Below are 23,090 nucleotides of genomic sequence, written 5' to 3' on the forward strand. Positions count from 1 at the left end.
ATCGTCAGATCCAGACACGACCTGCTTGCCGTCAGGTGAGAAGGCTATGGACGTGACCGAGGCGGTGTGGCCCTCGAGCGTCTGCAGCGCCGCGTTCCAGTGTGCTTGTACTCTTGATTTTAGCTGAATCCAATCTGGGATATAACCTTCAAACATCATTCGAACAACGCTATTCCCTGGCGCAAAGATAAGAGCAGAGCAGTACAATTGAAGGGGTGCCTGTTCAATAACAGATCGATTATATAAGGCAAATCGCTTAGCATCATGGATTAATGCGTATAAATTGGGGCTTTCATTAACCTAAGGACAACTTAGTTAGACTCCTATATGCAATAGACAGATAGCTGACCGAAATATTAGCCTCTAAGGACAATATTACTTGAACCCCTTCTGAGGTCTTGCCCATCCACCCAAGCGCCTCGAGCCAGTGCAGTAGATGAGCTTGCAGAAATCGGTGAGCTTCCTCGCCGTCGTGAGCCTGAGAACCACTCCATTGCAGATGCTGAACCCAATAAAGGCATGCGTATTGAACTTCAGGCGGAAGGTAATTCTGTAGACGACTGCTCTTAACTTGGCTGGCTTGACTACTAGGAGCGTGCACTTTGCAAATATCCTTCTTGAGTGTCCGGGACATCAGCTGTATACAGCTAGTAGCTAATATCTGGTGTGCCTTATTTTCATCTACCCAGAAATCCCCACAACGATCTTTATTGAGGAGGAAGTCGCGAAATGAAGGGTGGTGCAGGCGGAGCGGCCGAGTCGGATCCTTTGGAATGTCAAGGATCGCATAAAGGTCCTCGAATGTCCGATTAATATCTTCCTTTGGAAGGTGTAATAGTTTGCTTAATGAAGAGGCGGAAAGAGGCGAGAGTAGTACTACTACACTTCCAAGTGTATGCTCTAACATATCGCATACCTCTTCTTTCTCTTCGTCCGAATACCTCGAGGAGATCGAGTGATTGAGAACAGTAAGGTAGATCTCATCGAGGTGCTTGTCTGGTGCGGTAGTAGACCTGCTACTGCCCTTAAGAATTGTATCTAGTCTCTTGCGTGCAAATCCCTTCCCTTCGCAGATAAACCGACATGCAGTTGCCGCCCAAATAAAGAGGCCACAAGCATGTAGAACTAGCTGTTTAAGGACCACTTCGCCGGGCCAGTCTGCGCCAAGAGCCCACTCTTGCCTGACTATCCCTAGACTGTATTCCAGGAATAGAGAGATATCATGGTTGATAATTGTAGATAGTACGTTGTGAAGTATAAAGTCCTGATGTTGAAAGTCAGGGATTTGGTAAAAGCCGTGGCGTATCGGGATTTCAGGTCTGCTTGTCAACAAGACTCGAAGTCTGGTAGTTCTCAGTGTTCGGGCTTCAGCTAAGAGGTGTAAAACCATCCGAATGTGCTCATCTTTATCGCACTCATCTAGGGCGTCGATTACCAACACGTAAGAGGACGAAGACGAGCCGCCGCCGAGCTTTGATAATGGGAGGAGGACAAGCTGGCTCCACTGGTCACGGAAAGACTGGCTTGCGATATCTTTGCGGTGGGAAATAGCATCACAAACATTGTGTCGAAGAGATGGTATGTTGTTTGCGAGCTGCACGGCAATACTTGTAAAGAATTTACCGGCATGGCTCACATCTCCGCCACCTCTTGAGAAAAAGAAGCTGGCCCCAAGGCGCTCTTCCTTGCAGTATCTCTGAGCAATGGTACGTGCGATTGTCGATTTGCCCGTGCCGGCTAAGCCATTGAGCCAGAATATGCACCGACCATCTTCTCCATCGGCCCAGTCGCAAATCTCTTGTAGCAAGTCAACTCGGGTATCCGGAAGGCAAGTGGAATCTTGTTGGCGGTCGAATGAATTGAACGCCGCCCCTGCAGCAGATGGAAGACGGTCGAGCTCTGTATTAAGGGATTAGCAATCCTCTTAATTGCATAATGTATAACACAAATGTTTAGGACTCGCCCTTTAAAGATATATCTCCTTCCTCCAAGAGCCGTTGAAACGCTTTGTCCTTTATAGGCTTGTTGATCTTCTTCCGAAGCCGCTCCATCGCCCTCTCTCCTCCCTCACCATAGAGGAGAGGGATTTGGATATCGAAAATTCCAAATAGCGAGTATGCCTTGTCTTCTTCGCGTGTAGTCTTGCGGTCTTTTGCCCATGATAATCGGACTTCGATGTCGAATTGTAATAGAGGTTCTCCCCGAAGCGCGGGAACTGCAATCCTTGTTATCTCGTGGATTAGTCGCTCTAAACTCCTCTTATCACCTAAGAGCTCCCGATCCTTAGAGAAAAACTCAACTGATGTCGGAGCAACAAGCTCTTGAAGGGTCCAACCTCGAGTAAACCATTTACTTGACCGAAATGCTAGTTCCCAAGTATACTCGGTGAATAAGTTATTTGCCTTCCGTTTCTTTGTCGACACATCTAAGAGATAGACATAGCATTTGACAGCATTCTGGTACCAGCGAAACATCGAGTTGATAGCCTCCTGAAGCTCGACAGCATTGGATTTGTCAATACAGCAGGTGTCTACCCAAAAGTATTGCCAGCCATCACGTCTAGCCTGTTCTCCGCAGAATCGGATCTTGTCAAAACCCGTCTTGCTCCTTCCAGTCCTTTCTATCATGTCCTTAAAAGTTACCTCTTCCAATCCCCATGTATGTGAGAGTATAGCATATGGGGGAACATCGGCGAAGAACTCCTTCAGGGAGAACCGTTCATCGCCAAGGTATTCTAGTAGGCGCATCCTTCAACTAGGATCGAAGGACCGTAAGGAAAGAGGGTTACCACTGAATTTTGTGTCGCCAATTCAGTATATGTGCTAAGTCGTTGGTTGAGTTGGCAGAGGTCGTTGCCTTGGTACTAGCGCTTATATGCATAGAACGGCGATGGTGTCCTTATGCATATATTACCGCGAGCGTGCAAAATCAGCCAATCGCGAGACAGACGCTGCAAGAGCTCATAACAGGTTATCTACGCCACGTAAATGCGCTCTTAAGCTATAACTTGTTATCGCTGAGAGGTACTATTCTGTATCGTGATAAGTGTTCCGTCCTTCATTTGTCTGGGGTGCACGTGGGAACGTCTAGAAGAACGCCAAACTAGACTATGTATCACGTGATATATAAGCATATTATGATTAATACTGCTCGCGTGGCTGTAAAGACAATCAATTGGGTAAATCCTTCCTCGCTTATTAAGATGCGGCATTTTGTATACTTCCCACCTTCGTCCGGATAAATCCGGCAGGCATGTTTCCTTATGCTCTGTGTCTTTAAACGTTAAAGCTATATTGATGCTTAGTAAAGGCTTTATGCTACAGCCCCGGATTCCGGTTCCAGGTTAATAGTCATGACAGAACAGGGGTAACCGCTAAAGTAGGTTTGGATACTCTCAACAGGTTGATGGATAGTACATCCAAACTGAAGTAATTTTCTGACTGCAAGTCGAGCCCTTATAGAGAAATAGCTAGAGAATAATAGCAAACCGATTACAACTTTATATATTTAAGTGGTGGAGTTTAAGACCCCCAAACTATAAAGTCTTTTCGGCACACCGGTTTTTTCGTTACGCAGGGATGGACGTTACTCGGATTACCTTCATAGAAACCACCATTTGTTGCATTTATGTACTCATAGCACGTCTTGCAATTCCTCTGTACATACATGCATGTACAGTACCGTAATTTTCCGGCTACCTGCACTCAAATTTCATATAACGCAATCCTTTCAGAACAGAACCCTTCGTAGACGACACTGATTGAGAATATTTGCTTCACTGAAATATTAGCAGCAAAAAGGACCGCTCGCACAGGTGATTGGCATTCAATGGACTGAGAGATACGGCTATTGCCCTTGCCACTTCCTACCCATACTCCTGGCTACAACTGATCTATCCCGATTCCTTCTGCAAGTTCCCAAGGTCTTCAGACATATTCCTTCCGTACAACTTCGAGGAAACTCTGGTGGAGGCTCGCAGCGGTTCTGACGTGCAAATCGATCGTCAAATTTGGGTATAGGGGCGAAAGACTAATCGAACCATCTAGTAGCTGGTTCCTGCCGAAGGTTCCCTCAGGATAGCAGTGTTGAATCCAGTACATGGGGTAAAGCGAATGATTAGAGGCCTTGGGGTTGAAACAACCGTAACCTGTTCTCAAACTGTAAATATGTAAGAAGTCCTTGTTACCTCATTGAACGTGGACATTCGAATGTACCAACACCAGTGGGCCATTTTTGGTAAGCAGAACTGGCGATGCATGATGAAACATTTCGGAACCGCACATTTTGATACTACGCGGTTGTCACATATCGGTACAGTAGACTCGCGTCCCAGCGTGGAACCTCCAGGCTCAGTGTAGCGTTCAGCGGCTTCCGGAAAATTGCCCACCTCCTGAGATATACAAATAACATGGCAAGAGGCAACTAACAGCGAGGTAGGTAAGGAACCCATGTATTCTAGTACTATGGCTAAAATTCAAAGAACGTCAGAGTTTAGTGGGTGAGTGCACCTTTCGGGCTACTGCACTGCACTGTACGAAGTGTGGAGGGCCTGAGGCATCTGTATGCTTAGTCAGTAGTGAGGGAGACTAGAGTGGGGTCTTATCCAGGATCACACACTCTCTCCTTCTTCCTTCTTTAGCCTTACTTCAATTCAAGTCACACTTCACACCCTGAACGCTCAGCATTCCACACGAAGGGTGTAGCCCCTAATCCCGACGCTAGGTATAGATAGTATTGTAGAGTAGCGCTATTTCGTAATCATACCTCAAAATCTTGCTGGTACAGTAAACTTTCAGCGTGCTTCACGAAGAACTCTCATACGAGCGACATGGGCCAGCACGATCTTCCACTTGATGCTCCTCCAATCTCAAATGACCTGCAGAACCGACGTCCGCCTGGACGGAAATCATGCATTGCAGTGAAGGAGTGAAGCACTAGGGGCACAGGGGGAATAGAAGCCGGAAAAAGAAATACAGCACATACCAACAACGCAGAACAGACAGGCACCAAGATAAGACGGCGAAGTACGCATCCTTGGTTGAAAACGAAACGAAAAAGCAAAAGCAAAAGCTTGGCACGACGATGCAAGCTGTGGATAGAGAGTCATCCTGCTTCGGCCTCAACAAGAGCTGATCAAACGCCGCCATTTGATTAGGTTGCGCGTCGATATTTATAGCGATACCTTCAAAAGCGGGAGGACGGCAAGCTGCTACTGTACCCAAGTACAGGGCACTTCCACTTGAACTTTCCTTGTCTGTACATGTACATTACCGGTATACAAACACAGCTGTCAAAAGCCAATGATTCTCACAAGCCTGGAGACTCGAGAGCTTCCGTTGCCGAGATGAAGGGGGCAAGAGAAATCGGCAGCCTCCCTACAGTACACCCCAACGGTCACCTGTTTTCGTGTTTGCTTCTTTTTGGCTTCTCCGCACTTTACGTTTCACTTTCAGAATTCACAAGTTTACGCATCTGCACCATTTGATAGACTGTGACGTTTTGACAGTCGAACACTTGATTTGAGTATAACTGTAGAAAATATCCGCCGAATATCCACACCCATCAAATCCCACGCGTCAAGATTGCGAGTTGCCCAATTCTTCTTCTTCTTCTTGAAGATCAAGACATTTCTACACCAAAGTCTGCTTTGAACACTCTGCCCATCATGGGTGATTCTGTCAATAATATCTCCAAGTACTGCACTCCAAGTCCTTTCGTACCTGCTTCATCAACTAACAGATATCTCAAGTGCGATATCCTCCAGACCAATAAAGTTCACTATCGGTCGAGAGCCTGACTCAAAGAGCTTTTTCATCCATCGGAGACTCTTGCAGGCCCATAGCACTACACCCGAAATCTTTGACAAAAACCCTGCCATATCTGCAGAGTTCTTAGCCAAGACGAAAATGACGAGAGATGATAGGGGCAATCTGAGTCTTGAAGATGATGACCCGAAACCCTTTGCTATGCTTATCCATGTTCTGTACAAGAGTCTTCTCACGTTCGATAGGAATACAATCCAGCACATTCCCTCACTGTACTTGATGTGCGAGAGGTTGGGCTTCGAGTCGACGATGAACATGATCATGGACGGGCTGCAAGAGTACGATCGCGGAGACCCAGACCATTACTTCGCCGTCCCAGACATTATGTACATTCACGACAACGCCAAGCCACGCTCGAAGCTTTGGAAGTATATTCTGTGCAGCATTGCCTGCCGCACGTCCTGGGGTTGTATTTCCACCGACTGGGCCCTGGCACTCAAGAAGTTCCTGGAGGACTGTCCAAGACTGGGCGCCGAGCTCTTTCTGACGCATGCTGGTTATGGGAAGAGAATCACCAAGTTCAATGCAGACTACCGGAAGCCTGCTGTGGAGAATGGATTTGGTCACTGTGAATTTCACGTACACCCAACAGGGGTCTCATGTCGTACTCAAAGTGGGAGGCTGTCGCGACGCGAGCAGCGCACACTTGATGAGTTTATGAACGCTATTAAGTATGAAGAGAATGAGAATGCCGATGAGGCTGAAGATGAGGAAGAAGAGGAAGAGGAAAAGGCCCATTAGTTTTGCTCGGCACATTTTCTTTCCTGTTTACCAATGTAGTTCAACGGTTTCTTTGGGTATCCCCGGCCGCGTTGTATTGCGATGTCCATCTTATCCCCACTATCTCCGTCTTTCTACCACCGGGCGTAGAATTTAGTTCCATGTTCTCATTTCTATGATACATCAATTGGTTTTCTTTCCTCGGCATCTCTTCTTTTTGGTTGACTTTGCGGCTCCCAACATCATGGAACCTTCCTCACAAACCATCATTCTCATCACTGGTACATTCACCCTACACTCGTCCCTTCACACTTCTAACTCGCTATATATAGGAGCAAACCAAGGCGTTGGTTTTGAGACAGCAAAGAACCTCGTTTTGCACTCATCCAAATATCATGTCATCCTCGCTAGCCGCGACTCGTCCAAAGGAGCCGACGCCGTATCCACACTGAAGAACCTTCCCAACATCAAAGGCACCGTAGAAGCCATCCAGCTCGATGTTACGGATGATGTCTCTGTCGATGCTGCTGCCTCAAAAGTCTCCTCCACCCACGGCCGCCTCGATGTTCTTGTTAACAACGCCGGCATTTTGAGCAAGAACCCGGTTGCACGCGAGAATCTCCGGGAAGTGCTAGCCGTCAACTGCGTAGGCGTCATGAGTGTCACAGAAGCTTTCCTCCCCCTTCTCCGCAAATCCCCAGCTCCACGTCTCGTCTTCGTCTCCTCGAGCATCGGCTCCATCACTCACGCCTCAAACCCGGAATCACCCTACTACCGCGCAACAGGCGAGCAATACCGCATGAGCAAAGCAGCGCTGAACATGCTGATGAACCAGTACCATGTGAAGCTTGCGAAGGACGGTTTCAAGGTCTTCGGTGCGGATCCTGGCTTGGTGGTCACGAATCTCATGGATAAGGAGAATCAGCGGGCGAGAGGCGGGGTTGAGGAGATGTGGGAGGAGAGCGTATTGCGACTATTGTGAGAGGTGATCGGGATGACGACGTGGGGAAGGTTTGTGGTGTGTATGGGGTTTGTCCTTGGTGATTGATAGTGTAGTTGATTTCCAATGCTTGAGATTCGAGAATTGCTTTTTTCGGTTCGCCACGGCCGTTTTCAATCTTTGATGCCCCTGCAATTAATCCGCCAAAGAAGCTATTTTGTAATTTGATGTGCTGAGTTTCAAGTCTTTGGGAAGATACATGCTGCAGACTGCAGCAACACTGATGAGGACTCGGCAACAAACTGTCCTGACTGGCAAGGACAAGGACAAGGACAAGGCATTATGCAACTGGAAAATGCAAGCAATATATTTGCTTCATATGCCAAAGCGCAATTGCCCGTTGAACCCATCTCTTTCTGACAGGTCTTCTTTTTCGGGGTGATGAGGCAGCGAATGAATGGATGGGAAGTCACGCATCGACGCGTCCCCCCTGGACGATAGCGTGTTTGTCGCGACTCCCAATATGCAACTGCAACTGCAGCTTCAAGTGCTTCAATTTCAGCTTCTTTTGAAGCCAGTAACAACGTTTCCCACTTTGAATCGTGGACTCTTTCTACGCATATTTCAATTGTTTGATTGTCTTTCTTCATTTGAGATCTCCACCCATTGTTCTATTCTCCTATGTGGAAGTCACTCATCTCAAAGCGACTCGACCAGCACCATCAAGCTTCGTTCCTTCCTTCCTAAAATTTTACTTCACATCTTGGAAAGTCATCTTTCCATACCCATACCCATATCTACCCCCAGATTACTCCGCTCCTCCACACATCAATTCAACTTCAACCATTTCCACGGCTATATGTTGTCTCCCACAACCGCGTCGCGCACGAAGCAAAGCAGCACCCTTTGCAGACGACATCCGATCACAATTTTCAAACTATACGCCAGTTTCATCACTTGAATTGTCCTCTGTCGCACACGTCTCTGGTCTCTGGCCCAATCTTCCACTTTTTCATCCACGCGTTCTCTTCACGTCTTCAGACCTCCGAGACGTTGCATCACCATCACGATGGCTCCCAAAGCACCCATCCGCAAAGAGTAAGTCACCTCACTTCCATCCTGATCCCGCATATTTCGGTCTCTGTGACTGACTCATAGTAGAGCACAGGAAATCACTCTTGTAATTGGACCAGAGCGCAAGCTATTTCACATCAATCGACAACTACTACTCTTTCGGAGCGATTTTTTCACTACTCTGTATAAGAACCCGATGAACACAAGGCCCTTTGTCGACGCCAAGGGAAAGCCAAAACTACATAAGCAGATGGTCAAGTATTTGCGTAAAGGTTTTGTGCCGCTCGCCCCGCAAGGACTTAAAAGGAAGGACCGCGAAGCACGACGCTTCAGCTCTATGATGCGGCGCCTCTATTCCATGGCCAGGGGGTATATGATGCGCGATTTCCAAAACCGAATTATGGACGAGCTTCGTTTGCACCACTGGAGATGTGGGGGCTCCCGATACAGTGCGCACCTGGAACAGGTCCAAATGAGGACTACTATGGGGAATCCGCTGCGTAACTATTACGTCGTTGGTGCTGCGTGCTACCTGGCGACGGTGGCAGATTCGCGAAGTCGTCGAACAAGAATGCGGCAAGCTACCATCATGAACTTGCAAGCCAAGTCCAGCCAGTTCCGTAATGATCTGGCCCTTGTACGCAAAATTCACAAAGACAAGCTCATAGACAAGCTAGACCAGCGAGATCCTGCTACCTTTCACCCGTGTGAATTCCACGAGCATAAGAGAGGTGAAAATTGTCATCTCATTCAGACCTTTACTCGCGCTGAGTTGGAGGAAGATATTGAGGAGAGCGTAGATAGCGAAGGGGAAAGTGTCGTGTATGACGTTCCGCTTCCTATGCAGGAGCGAAAAGTCATTGATCTTACTGGCACTTCTGAGCGAGAGTCAAGCTTTGAGGCCGACGCCGATGGGGAAACTGATGGGGAGAGAGGCTGTGAGGATATGGACTTGGACACTCCTGAGATGACCTTTTCTCTTCCATCATCAGAGGCACACCAGTCAGAGGCTAGCCCTCGTTCAGAACTTGCGATATCACCCAAGACGCCCCATCGGTACATTGGGGAAGTATTCCGGGCCAGAGCCCCTAGCGCTGAATCTGTGATTCGTCGAGAAATGGGTTATAATATTGGTGAACGAGTCTTCGCTTGGGTAGACGATGTTAGGCAGCAAGACACCGGGCATAACTCTGATAACACACTCGTGAAGAATTCAGGTGCCAGCATATACCAATCACCGCCTTCCATCCACCCAAGAGCCAGAGAGAAGCCGTCAGAAGGCGCTTCCTCTGCCAGACTTCAAGAGACTAAGCTACGTCGGGCGTCCTTCACGTATGATAAGTTCAAATCAGTAATGGCTTCTTCCCCTGCGCCTCCGTCTTCTATCCGCCACCAGTCTCAACCCAGCCCTCACATCCACAGAGCAGGCAATTTGCATCAGAAACCAGTCCAGATTCACCAACCAACGCCAGGGAGCTCTTCCCAAATGGCCATCAAGATCGAGGATGGTGATGATGAACTCGATTCTCATCGTTATTGCTTAGAAGCTGTCCACCCTGACAGACTCCAATATCTTCTTCGTGTAAATCGATGCGCTGAAGCATAGAAAGACAAATAAGGAGGGGCTGCTTGTAATGGATGCGGTGGATTATTTCGGATGTAGATATCTCCATCAGCTTCCCTCATGAATACTCACGTCGGAGCAACAAGGTGTAATGTTTGCTTCATGGCCGTGGGATACTATTGGAGTTTACAAAAGCTGGTCTCCAGTTAACCATTTCATCTTGCAACAGATTTATTTCGGCTTACACTCTGTGGGTCGATGGATTCGTGTGGAATTATTCGAACATCATACCTGTACCCATAGCAGATAGCTTTCAGCTCCCATTTTGTAACGAAAATATTTGCCAATCATAATCTGAAAAGTTCCCAGTATGAGGTAATTCGTTTCTGTACCGTGCACCGTCCCGTGAGGAGTAATCTAGCTACCCGTGAGCAAGGACTGTTTATCTGAAGTCGGCGCTGTTGAAGATTGGCGCTTCGGAATGCATGAGGGGACCCGAGCAATAAAAGACCGAAGATACTTCGGAAGGCATTAGATCAAGTTCCGAAGCAGCGTTCTTTTGTTCCCAACCGCGGGGTTTCTCATCTAGGGGAGCACTAGATCCTGTGTAGCTAGGTACCTAGATAGGTAGGTAGGTACGGTAAGTTGGTAACTGTCAGCCAAAAATTTCGATTTTCGAGGAGGTCGGTCTCGGCTTATAGGGCTACGCTACGTTCGGTCCCTGAAGGTTAAATGCGGGCGGGCATTTCCCGCCTGTGGTGTGGGTGCGGGTGCGGGGCAGACAGACCGTTTCCTTGCGCAACGAACTTTTAATCCAACAACCAACAACGCTTTGGAGCATCCCCAAAATCTCCCTGTGGCCATCGTTCATTCGCAAATGATCACCCATATCCCGAGCTGACTTGCTCCAGAGTACGTCGCACGGAGACAATATTCTCGACGCCTGAATCTCCAGCAACTGCACTTAACAATTCCACCATTCGAGAGAAAGGACTGCGCAACTCAGCACTCACCAACTAAGCGTCCAATATCAAGCAAAGCCAGTCAGTCCGCTTATTCACATGTGTATGTTTGATTCCGGGCGTCTTTCCCGGCGTCTTGAAATGCTGCTCAGAGAACCCGAGGCTAACCTGCACTAGTTTGAGTTATCGAAAGAAGGACTGCCCTCTTGGCGATCGAAATATCGAGTCTTTAAGCGTGAACTCGATAGAACAAAGTCTCAGGTTCACCGGCATTCAACTCAATGGACAAAGCAGAGTCACAATCAGTTCCAGCCAACCGCGATCAAAATTTCATCGCGAAGCGTAAGGCCCATGAAGAACCGGACACACCCTCTGCCACCAAAAGAATCAAAAGCTCTCATGAGGGGCCTAAAGAAGCAAATATTGAGCCTCCAGCTACACCCTGGATGGTTCCTTTCCCAGAGAAGGTATGCTAGGACCTCGAAATGTTACGAACTATTCTAACTTACTTAAAGCCTGCAGTCTTAGAGGAAAGAAATGGCGAGATTGAATTTAAAGTCGTCAATAATGATAGCTCTAGAGAGAGTTGGATTATTCTTACGGGTCTCAAATGCTTATTTCAAAAGCAACTTCCGAAAATGCCGAAGGATTACATCGCACGCCTCGTTTATGATCGCACTCATTTATCCATTGCCATCGTTAAAAGGCTCTAGAGGTTATTGGCGGAATATCGTTTCGAGAATTCCGAGACCGCAAATTTGCTGAAATCGTTTTTTGTGCAGTCTCGTCGGATCAGCAAGTGAAAGGATACGGAGCACATCTTATGGCCCATCTAAAAGACTACGTCAAAGCTACTTCCCCAGTAATGCATTTTTTAACTTACGCTGATAATTATGCTACTGGGTACTTCCAAAAACAAGGCTTTACTAAAGAGATCACCCTCGAAAAGTCTCTCTGGATGGGGTATATCAAGGATTACGAAGGAGGGACAATTATGCAATGCTCTATGCTTCCCCGAATACGTTATCTTGAAGCTGGTCGTCTGCTTCTTAAGCAGAAGGAAACTGTACTGGCCAAAATTCGTGCCGTAAGCCAAAGCCACATTATCCATCAACCGCCTAAGCCATGGGCTAATGGCTTTGTTACTCCAATCGATCCACTCTCTATCCCTGCCATTCGGGCAATTGGCTGGTCTCCAGATATGGACAAATTAGCACGGGAACCCCGCCACGGACCTCATTTCAATCAACTTCGACGTTTTCTAGGTGAACTTCAAAACCACAAACAAGCATGGCCCTTCCTTAATCCGGTCAATAAAGACGAAGTTCCTGATTACTATAATGTTATTACATCACCAATGGATTTGTCAATAGCTGAGGAGAGATTGCACCAGGATAAATACCCTACGCCAAAATCTCTCGTCGACGATCTCAAATTAATTTTCAGCAACTGCCGGAAGTATAATGACGAAACAACAGTATACACCAAGTGTGCGGTCAGACTGGAGAAGTACATGTGGAGTCTTATTAAGGATGTTCCAGAGTGGTATGATTTACTTGACAAATGATTTAGTATTTGCTTCCTATGCTTTGGAGTTTGGTTTATTGCTAATTGAATTGGGGGCTTGGACTTGGTATGGTTGGAGTTGCTTATAACAGCGTGGGTCGATAACCCTAGTAAGCTTGATATATAGACCTGGGATTTCGTGTCTGTGTCTAATCTTGTTCTTCTTGTTAAGATAATATACTTATACCGAAGCCCAAATTTGAGCCTGTAGAAACAGAGGATATTGGCTAATCACGTGAATAAATGACGGACAATGTTGGTATCACAGGTGTTGATACGTGATCACTTCTCTACTACGTAGTATAGACTTGATTCTTGGTATTCTGGTTGATGATGCTTAGCATTTAGTTCAAATTCAAATCTATTACACACCCCTCACTCTAGTATATCCTGAATAATGTACAACTCATTCCCCAACGTCTACCGCAAACCGGGGATTTACAATCCAAGCATACAAGCCCGAGTCCCGGCAACAGCCTAGAACTTCCCCCTCACCAGGTTAAGAATCATTTGTTTGCCCGTAACCCAAGTCGTCCTCCACAGCGTCTGCACATCAAGTGTACTGCTGAGACGTCCGCGAACCCGAAGAACAGCATGGGAGGAATCCAACCCCTGGCATACTCCAACGCAAAGCACGCCTCGTCCATTTTGTACTGCTTGACGGTGCCACGTTCAAGGTGGTGCACGCTCCCTTGCGGGTACACCTCTGGCTCAAATGATCCAGGTGTGTAGGCGAGCTGTGTGCCTTTCAAGATGTGGAAATAATCATCTGCTGTGTGACGTCCGCTGTGACCTTCGGTGCCAACGGCCGTACCTGTCCATATTGTTAGTTGCTTGGTCAGAAAGTATCAATACAGGTAAAAGATATACCAAAGATGATCAGGTACTCCGTGACACCTGGAAATAGTCAGTATGGTCATGTGATGGTCCTCAACATAAATTTTGAATCCACCCCGAGTTAGGAAAAGCTTACTGGCATGCAGAATGTACATAGCACCCATTGCTCCTCCAGCATTGTTGAAAATCCACTCCTGATCCAAATTTACGTAGCCTCCGGGGAGCTTCTCGCTCAACTCCCCGGCGATAAACGTCACGACGGCGGCTGTGTCGTTCCCATGGGTGCTGATGGCACGCAGAGAAAGGTCATGAAGCTCCGAGGTGGAAAAGATATAGAATCTTTCCAAGTGTGAGTTCAGAAAGTACACGACAGCTGATATCAAAGCGATGCTGATGCTGAGAATCGTGAGGGTGCCCGTTGATGTCCGCGGTGATTTTCGCGGTGATGTTCGCGGTGTTCGCGGGGATGTTTGGGTCGGGGAATTTTTCTTGCGAGAAGGCATTATGACTACAGCGCGAGAGAAAAAGAAAGACAGACCGAGCACAAATGAGTGACTTGATAGAAACAGCACGGGATGGGACAGAGTTGATGTTGGTGATGTTTTAATGAGGGTTGAAAAATCGCATGTTCTTGGCCGCTTCGGGTAGCTACCCGGAGTGAAATTATCTCTTCTTCGGTCTTAGCGTCTGGAAAAGGGGCCGCCGCTCCACAACCGAGGTTTCCTATCGTCGATGTTGACAACTTTTCTGCGCAAGCAGCAGTAATCCCATGAGGTTATTTACGATCCTCCGATCTAGTCTAATACTAGTACCTATGTATTTGCCGTTATTTTTGGAGGCTCGCCAGCTCCATTGCTTAATTCCTCGACGAGCTGTCAGGAACTCATGCCGCAAGGATGTGAAACGCCAATTTATACCCAAAAGCAATCATGACCGGGGAGAAAATAAAACATCACTTGATTGTTTCCAAAATAGAAAAGATTGTTGAGAGTGCCTCCACTTACTCTGTCCGTCCTACATCTCCAAGTTCACAATGCCTCGACGTGGTTCTCAAGACAGTCGCAAAAGGAGTGCAGACAATGCACCCGCGCAACGTGCTTCAAAACGCCGGCATTCTCATCGAGAGCGCGGCGAATCTTCCCACGCCATCGATATCAAGTTAGGAGATGAGGTAGAAGTCAATGCCCAGCACGCATCTCCAAATTACAGAGGTGATCCACTCAATCAGATTCTCAAAAAGCCAATACTCCACGCAAGCAATGTCAAACCCGATAAAACGAAAGCTCTTGGGATTGGATACCAGTTTCCAACTCAGAAGGTGATCAAAAAAATCGATGCCGACAGCCCCATTCCTCCACCACAACTTCATAAATGGAGTAGCGCCGATGAGATGTGCAAGTTCTTGACCATGCTAGTATTCTCGAATGGAAGTGACAGGGACGATTGGTTCTTGGACATGCAACCCATTGGCTTCTCTGATAAGAAGGTTCAGCGAACGTTCAAGAACTTCCCTGAAGTAGGATATTTCAAAGATTTTTCCGCGTGGATTCATCCAGAAGTACAGAAGCCTCTCCCACATACGCAAGTCATTGGACTGTTCTGCGACTGGACGAAAGCATGGGAAGAGAAGGATGGCCGGTGGGTCAAACATCCTTGGGCAATCTGGGTTTGCAGTTCTGCGTCCACTGAAGAATGGAATGAAAGACTTGATCATCTGGGCTCCGGATCATCCAGAGCTACTGCGCAAATTCAGTGAACTCGAAAAAACGGACGACGATCTTTTATTTCGGACCCGCCATCTCACACTAATGCAAGCGCATCTCGTCAAGCACATTGCCAACGTGGAGAGAATACGTCTCAGGAACGTATGGATTGGAGGAAAGGGCACGGATCAGAGCCAACCTCTGCAGTCAGCTGGGGAATTCATTCGAGGGCTCACAAGTCACGGCTGGAAGGCTCGTCTTCCTTGGTCTAATGGCTCCTTCCTTGCGGATGAATACCACAGGGTAAAATGGGATGAGGGGTCGAATTGTAGGAACCCTGCTGAGGATTCTTTGTTGGACAAGCTGGACGGATTCACAGAAGACTAGGATTCTATGCCTGAGCATGACTCTTAAGGAAAACTTGTTGTAGGAGACTTTGTATCATAGAGATGGATTCTAGTGTTTCCAAATGGCTAGATGTCATGGCATGGCGCGCGGATGCGGGTAAAACGCAAGCAAGTACGGCTACCACGCTTGGACAAGCGTTCCGGCCTGCGGAAGAGCCTCTGGGAGTGAGACGTTGGTACACTTTTGCTTTAATTATTTTACCAGTATCAAGTATATATCATTTATCATACTTTTGCAGTTGCAATATCTATTGCAGGCAGCACCCTACTTCTCAGGTCCTAAATATCGTAGGAGCAGCACTAATGCCAGGCTATTGATCGCACTCGCACTCGCTTAAGGGACTTGGTCCGTGCCCTTGAAGTTATTCCCAACCCAACTTCCACTCTCTACACTTCCAGCTTTCCTCTTCATAGTTGTCTTAGTCAATAAAATTCATATCTTGATACTCTACCGAATTTTAATAACTAGCCCAGCAATATGGTCTTTTGATCCTATATCTAAGCGCCTCGTAACAAACCTAGAGAAAAGCAGTTTTTTCTTGCCGGATTTCCTACTTCTATATCCGAATTTTATCTCCTTTGTAGGTCGTGAGTAGTAGCTTACGCAGCATACGGCCGTAATTCTGCAAATGTGATCCTGGCCGAAAGTATATATGGACCTTGATCTTCCTCTTCTCAATCCGAGCCCCTTCATTTATTACCTGGGGTATATCGCCACGCTAGGCTTCCTCCATCCTTCTTGGAATTGCACAATCGCATATTTAACCACTATTTACTTTCTATCTACTTTATTCCGCTTTTTACAATGTCCGATATCACGCCAACATCTAAAGTCCTTCAAATCTTCGGAGTAGCGAGTAGTGTTTTCCTCTCCGGTACGTCCTGGCCTGTAAATCCATCATGATTCTCCAAATCATCCACCCTATCTAACTCCATAACTCACAGGCTTTGCCTTCTCCGCTTCTCATCTCGGCATTCCCGCCCTACGTCTCGCTCCTGTGCCCCTTCGCGCTTCGCAGTTCCTAGTCATCTACAGCCAAGGAGCGCTGGTCTCCCCGCCACTCGCAGCTGCATCGTTGATAGCGTGGGGATTTGCATCCTACTGCACCCCCGGATCGTTGCTTGACGGTGGAAAGAAGGCACTATTCGCCGTCGCGGGAGTCGTGACGTTTGCGGTTCTGCCCTGGACTGTTCTTGTCATGATGCCGGCGAATAAGCGTCTGGGAGAGATAGCGAGGCAACAGGAGGGGGGAAATGAGGTGAAAGTGGATGGGGGTGAGGTGGAGGCGCTCGTGAGGAGCTGGGATGGGATGAATTATGTGAGAGCTTTGATGCCTATGGTAGGGGGTGTGCTGGGATTGTGGGGGCTGCTGAAGTGAGTAACGCTGCAACTAGGGTTGGCATCTTTACGGGGTAGCTTACTATATGGGGAAATGACACTATTGACTCGACAAGTATCCTGCCGAATTCTAATTTCTATCTAACTAGTTGAGAGAAATAATCTAGATCTCTCTAGATTTCAGGAGGTCGGGCATTTTCCCATGAAGGGCGTGGAGCGTGACTAGCCATGTGACCAATGGCTATTCAGGCATTATGTATTGAATGGGTAGAACTCTATCAGCCAAGTCTCTGTTGACCTGAAGATCGAGACCTACTAACGGCCATTACTATCTGCCGAGAAAGGGACAAAAGTTGGTCCGAACGGAGTCAAAGTTGAACCGAAAAGCTCACAATTCAATAGCACAGAATGAAACTCGGCTCATCTTAACTCCATAAATTCCGTTTATACTGTCGGACTTATGCTTCATAAACATTGTCTCCCCCTTGGCCCCTTGGGTTGGTATATATCAGGCCTCTTGGTTTATTCAACTTCTGATCCATTGCGTTCTCTTTACCCTCTCTCAAAAACAAAACATATAATACTAACGGCACTTACCACTCCCATGGCTTCTCCTCCTGTTAAGAACGTTGCTATTATCGGGGTACGTTATTGCCCTATAACCACCAAAGAAAAGAATAGACGAAACAAAGTAGTCGATACCACCTACTAACGCAATCATAGGCCGGCGGCCACGTTGGCAAGCAGTTCACCGAAGCAATACTTAAGACGAACAAGCACACTGTCACGGCACTAACGCGTGTTGGCAGCACTAGCAAGATACCCACCGGCGTCAAGTTGGTTCAGGTTGACTACGACAGCGAGGACAGCATAGTCACAGCCCTCAAAGGCCAGCAGTTCCTTGTTATCTCGCTCGGCGTGCGTGTACCCGAGGAAGTCCATGGCAAGGTTGTCAGAGCGGCCGCCAAGGCTGGCGTAGCCTATATCATGCCCAACGTCCACGGCTTTGACCCCAAAGGCGAGGGCGTGGCAAATCCCATCTTCGGGGCCGGCACAATGCGACGTATACAGGATGTTGAGGAAATCGGGGTGTCGTGGATCGTGCTGACGACGGGCTTCTGGTATGAGTGGGGTCTAGCATTAGGGGACAACTGGTACGGCATCGACATTCAGAAGAAGAAAGCCTGGTTCTGCGACGAGGGCCACAATCCCATAAACACCAGTACCTGGTCACGCTGCGGCGAGGCTTTTGCTGCTCTGCTGAGCCTGCCCGAGAGCGGTGTCTCCCCCTCGCTAGCAGACTATAAGAACTACCCATGCTACGTCGACAGCTTCGGTGTTACGCAACGCAAAATCCTCGACTCGGTGCAGCGCGCCACCGGCACTACCGATGAAGACGTAAGGATAACTGGCTCTTTGATTTCACCCTACCCCCTTCTATTATGTTTCGTCTCATGTACTCCAACCACTCTTTACATACTTCCTAAAACTTGAACTTGCTCTTCTTCTGCTCTCAAATCACTCTTGAAGAGGAAATAACTAACTCCCCATGACCTAGTGGGAGATTACATGTGAGCCGGCCGAGAAGCGCTATAAAGACGGCTTGGCCGAGATGCAGACCAATCCGCAACGCGGCTTTCCTAAGGCTCTATACGCACATGGCTGGTCTAAGGACGGCGGCCGTGAGTACACGCAGAAGCTAGACAACGACAAGCTGGGCCTTAAACCTGAGGACTTAGACGCGGTCACGAAGCAGGTGGTCGAGAAGGTCCAGAATGGTTGGAACCCCTGGGTAGAGTGGTAAATCATCAAAAGGTAATTTGATTTGTAGGACATCCGTTGAAACTTTTCTCCACGCCGCAATATAGCACACAATCGGGGCAATCAAATGCACTTACAATAAGCGTCCCCAACCTTCGTACCCCCAAAAGAGCATAATTGTAAACAAATGAATCCGAATGTAGATAAGGGAAGTCGGCAAAATAGATCCGTAACTTCAGGGAAATGATTCGCTCTAAGGGTTGGGTACGTTGGGCCTTGGATGGACGTCCTTAGAGCAGGTCGGCACTAGCTTCACGGCCGGCGCCTTCCAGCATCGGGGTTCAGATGTCCTTGGCAGGCTTCGGCCGTCCAGCGTACAATGAACAACCAACTTAGAACTGGTACGGACAAGGGGAATCCGACTGTCTAATTAAAAATAGCTTTGCGATGGCCAGAAAGTGGTGTTGACTCAATGTGATTTTTGCTCAGTGCTCTGAATGGTGAGGGACCATACACTTTATTGTGACATGTTTGTGCGTTGATATTTCCTGCATCGAATGTTTCGGCATTCGGGGCTCGACAAGTGGCAAGAACTTGTGTCGAAATCCTAGTGCAATGCGGCTATTGAAGACAGCAACATGCAGTATTTCGTTACATAAAGGAACTTCTCGTAATTGTAGATCAAACACAGAAAGTTAGACTGAGAGTGTTCTTTGCTTTCATCCTCATCACAGCAATACCCATTTAAGAAGGTTTGACTCTATGCGGCGCGTATTGGTTTACATATCATCTTCTGACCCTGATCTAGAGACCATGTTTCTAGAGCAAGCATTTAGATAACAAGAATAGGGACACCAAACTTCCCAGCTGTAGTACTTCAATGTATGAGATTCGAGCCGAGCGAGGGACAGCACTGGGAAGAATGATGCCGATGCATTTTGAACGTATCATATTTCAACGCTTGTCAAAAGCGCTTAATGCATTACGACCTGCTTAGACTGTACTATTGCTCTTTACTGAGTCTGTCATGAAACTCGCGGACACGCACACCTGAGAGAGAAAAGCAGAGGAAGGGCCGCATCCAGCATCGAAGTACACATATAACGCAAAACGTAACAACACTGCTGGGAGCAATGTCAAAGACATGCTATGCGTCTTCATTATAGCATATCTTTATCCATTCGGACCTCGAGAATCTCAACATTGTAAGTCTCTTGTTATCGGCATACTTTGCCCGTGGGCAACCGGCATTGTAGCCACTCCAATTGAATTACATGCAAAGCAAATGGAGAGAGAAGGGCGTCCAATAGAGGAAAGATGAGTTAGGACTAAGATCTCTCAGGCCGGCCTACAGCACTTGCTGGAACCGCTGCTTATATAATTGCAATTGACGTGGGCTGAATAGGGGGGCAGCGGAGATGATGGATGAGGCTGGGGATACACATTAGGACTATAAGTAAACAGAAGAGGGATGAAAGAAGCAACAGGCCTATTCTGTTATGCGGGGTGCAAAATGGAGATATCCCACAAATGTATGTAGATGGATGGATGTATGAATTTACTGGGTAGTTTTGTATGGTAGTGTTGCGACCCACGCCACGCCACCAAAGCTTAAACCGGCCACCGTAAAAATCGCAGCAGCAGTGGCATTGAGATAACTGACTTGCACTCCAGCTGCATTACTGTAACATACCTACGACCACCCCCCAGCAGAATCCGCACAGCGCTATTCTTCACCATGTCGATGTTCAGATCCAAAAAGCTGGACCTGGGTGGCTTCGTCAATATCAAGGTCATCCGGGACCACACCAAGAGAAAGGTCTTCGCAGAGAATGAGCCAGAGAGGTATGAGACCCCTCCCCCCCCCCCCCCCCTCCTCTCCTCCACCTCGAAACCTTGCTAACCATATCATGTCCAATCGTCAGGCAAGCCCTCCGATACATCATCCGCAACCTGAGTCTTCCCCAGCGAACCCGCGCCCAAGCCCAGCTGCAATTGGCGCAGATGCACTGCTACACCCGACCAACGCAGATTCGCAACCGGTGTGTAGAGGGAGGAAAAGGACGTGGTGTGCTGAGGGACTTTAAGATGACGAGAGTATGTGCAGATGAGCCGGGTTGTGTTGTGTTGTAAAGTGTATATGGTGAACACCAGAGCTGATAGAGATCCCCTGCAGTACATGTTCCGAATGCACGCCCTGGCTGGAAATCTCCCCGGTGTGAAGAAGGCGAGTTGGTAGGAGTACGAAAGTAGGAGAACTATGCCAAGAGTGGTGGGAGCAGCTTTACGGAAGAAGGGATGGGATGGGTTGGGACGGCGCTTCACAGCAGAGACGCTTCTCTTTCTGGGAGCTGTGCAGGATGGTTCTGGGCGCAGTGCTATACTGTGTTGTATTATACTGTACTTTTGCCTAATGACACTGGAGATACTGGAGTTGAAGGTGAGCATCCGAAGCAAGCAGCCACAATACAACAATTTCCCTTGTACGCTGTTCAGAGGCACACCCCGAGTATGCCATGGCTGTCCATCACATTCATCTTCGTTCTTCCCGACCCTGTTCTTGGCATTCAAATTTGTTACTCTGCATATCATTGTCGTTGTCTTTTTTCTGCTTGTGCTTGCTTTTTCTGCTTCTTGGAGGCAGCTTCCCGAGACATTACAAACAATACCTCTATTTCTTTCACTGGCAGAAAACGAAGAACGACCTCAATGCTCAACTGTACCGTCTATATTCAATTCTCTCCCAGCTCTTGTCTTCTGCAACTCAACTCGCATTTGCCTAGGCACGGTAAGTGAATTAAAGAGAAGCTCAATTGAAAGCTACCTCTCTTCGTGCCTCTCACTTCTCCTAATACTTCCAGCTTGCAACCTCAACCTCAATCTCAATTTCAAACTCCGACTTGAGTCTTAGGCTCCAGCACATATCCAGCGACATACCTCCCTTCGTTTAAACTCCATAGCACCAACCTCACCTTCTCAACCCGTCACCATGTTTCGCCGTCTCGCATCTAGTCTTCCCAAAGACCCTGTCTACCCTGCCGACCTCACAGGGCTGGGGTAAGAACATCGATAATTCACTCACTCACTCTCAACAAAATGCTGACTCGATCTCAGATATTTCATCAACGCCAAGGATGAAATCCGAAGCACGGAAAACCCCAAAGCCTACTTCAAGTACTTTATAACCAAAAACCAACGACACAATGACGCGCAGCGAGAGGCCATGAATGGTGAGGCTTTCACTCTCTTCACCAAGCAGCATAGCTAACACCAAGACGCCAGGTGCCGTTCGCAAGATCGTATCCGACCGACTAGAGCACCTCGGCCTGCAAAAGATCCGCCTGCCACTAGGTGCAACAGAGAAAGAGCCCAACCTCCCAATCTTCATATCATCTAATCTGAAAAGCAAGAGGCGGGTAGTGATTCTCTTCTACGAGCACACCCAAGACATCGGCGTCTTCGCTCACCGCATCATCGGCGGCAAAGGCGGGCTCGATGCCGGATCTGCTGTAGATTTCGTCAAGTACATTCAATCACAGCACACATCCCCAGACAATGCCGACGCTCCTGGTATCATCCTCGCCAATATGGGGCAGTTGAGATGGTGGCGCCGTGGCAAGACAGCCGTCACCCAGACCTCGTGGTACGCGCTCCCCCAGAAGAGCTCGGTGGAAAACCCATACCGGTTTGACGATGAGAGGAATGTCATACCCGGCAACCATGATTCCGAGCAGCATGTCAACTACATGTTCAACCACGTGGTAGCAGAACTCGTCGACCCGGCCGCAAAGCTAGACATTCTAGGCGTGTCTGACGGCGCCGTCAAAGTCTCAACTTTCCTCGAGGATCCTGATAATTTCAAAATATGGGGTCCACGAGTCTCTGCCTTCGCCGCTGTAGCGACTTGGTACCATGCTTCTGAGATCAAGAACGTTGATTTCGCCAGCTGGTTCTTGGATGTGAGTTCTTCCTATCCTGCCAGTTCTCTATATGCGTTCATTGCTAATACTTCGCAGCGAGGCCGTGCATTCCTTATCTCTCCAGAACCCGCAGGTACATTTCTCAGCGGCCCCGAGGGTACCAAGCGCATCCAGGCGTGCGGGTGTCCTATTTTCAGCCTCGCAGAACCATATTACAGTGAGACGATGCTGCCCAAGGGCTACAAGACTATCCTGAACTGGTTTTACGACGTTGCTTCTGATCCCAATTATGCCAACCCAAAGTTCGAGAGAATTGACATTGGTGGGGAGAGTGATGATGAGCCTGGGTGGGATCCAAATGATGGGGTTGCATTTGATGTGGAGGCATCAGAGCATGGCGAAGGTGTGAAGGGTGCTGTGGAGACGGGGTTTGTGGAGCCGGAAGAGGATGGGCGAGCTAAGTTGCAATGAG

At 48.0% G+C, this 23,090-nt stretch overlaps 5 protein-coding genes across 5 annotated transcripts; 3 read left to right on the top strand and 2 right to left on the bottom strand.

Annotated features, from left to right (window-relative positions):
* HET-E1_1 (Vegetative incompatibility protein HET-E-1) lies at positions 1–2,747 on the bottom strand (the record flags this gene model as incomplete). Its single annotated transcript, XM_031151704.1, has 3 exons — positions 1–300; positions 350–1,899; positions 2,072–2,747. Coding segments are annotated over 3 exons (2,526 nt in total), but the record flags the coding sequence as incomplete, so codon positions are not given.
* Positions 2,748–6,789: 4,042 nt separating this feature from the next.
* On the top strand, positions 6,790–7,527 carry tropE_3 (Short-chain dehydrogenase/reductase; the record flags this gene model as incomplete). Its single annotated transcript, XM_031151705.1, has 2 exons — positions 6,790–6,826; positions 6,878–7,527. The coding sequence occupies 2 exons, from the start codon at positions 6,790–6,792 to the stop codon at positions 7,525–7,527; spliced, it is 687 nt and encodes a 228-aa protein (XP_031002599.1).
* Positions 7,528–13,157: 5,630 nt separating this feature from the next.
* Positions 13,158–13,991, bottom strand: erg-1 (C-8 sterol isomerase; the record flags this gene model as incomplete). The annotated part of the gene is made up of 3 exons (XM_031151706.1): positions 13,158–13,465; positions 13,522–13,548; positions 13,625–13,991. The coding sequence occupies 3 exons, from the start codon at positions 13,989–13,991 to the stop codon at positions 13,158–13,160; spliced, it is 702 nt and encodes a 233-aa protein (XP_031002600.1).
* A 6,445-nt stretch (positions 13,992–20,436) lies between these two features.
* Positions 20,437–20,937, top strand: MRP2 (37S ribosomal protein, mitochondrial; the record flags this gene model as incomplete). The annotated part of the gene is made up of 3 exons (XM_031151707.1): positions 20,437–20,543; positions 20,624–20,795; positions 20,875–20,937. 3 exons carry the CDS (start codon positions 20,437–20,439, stop codon positions 20,935–20,937), a joined length of 342 nt encoding a protein of 113 aa, XP_031002601.1.
* Positions 20,938–21,687: 750 nt separating this feature from the next.
* LHYA1_G006774 (uncharacterized protein) lies at positions 21,688–23,089 on the top strand (the record flags this gene model as incomplete). The annotated part of the gene is made up of 4 exons (XM_031151708.1): positions 21,688–21,755; positions 21,813–21,928; positions 21,981–22,657; positions 22,715–23,089. 4 exons carry the CDS (start codon positions 21,688–21,690, stop codon positions 23,087–23,089), a joined length of 1,236 nt encoding a protein of 411 aa, XP_031002594.1.
* Between the last annotated feature and the right edge of the window lies 1 nt (position 23,090).

This window comes from Lachnellula hyalina, assembly GCF_007821495.1.
Source record: "Lachnellula hyalina strain CBS 185.66 chromosome Unknown contig00161, whole genome shotgun sequence".
Classification (NCBI taxonomy): domain Eukaryota; kingdom Fungi; phylum Ascomycota; class Leotiomycetes; order Helotiales; family Lachnaceae; genus Lachnellula; species Lachnellula hyalina.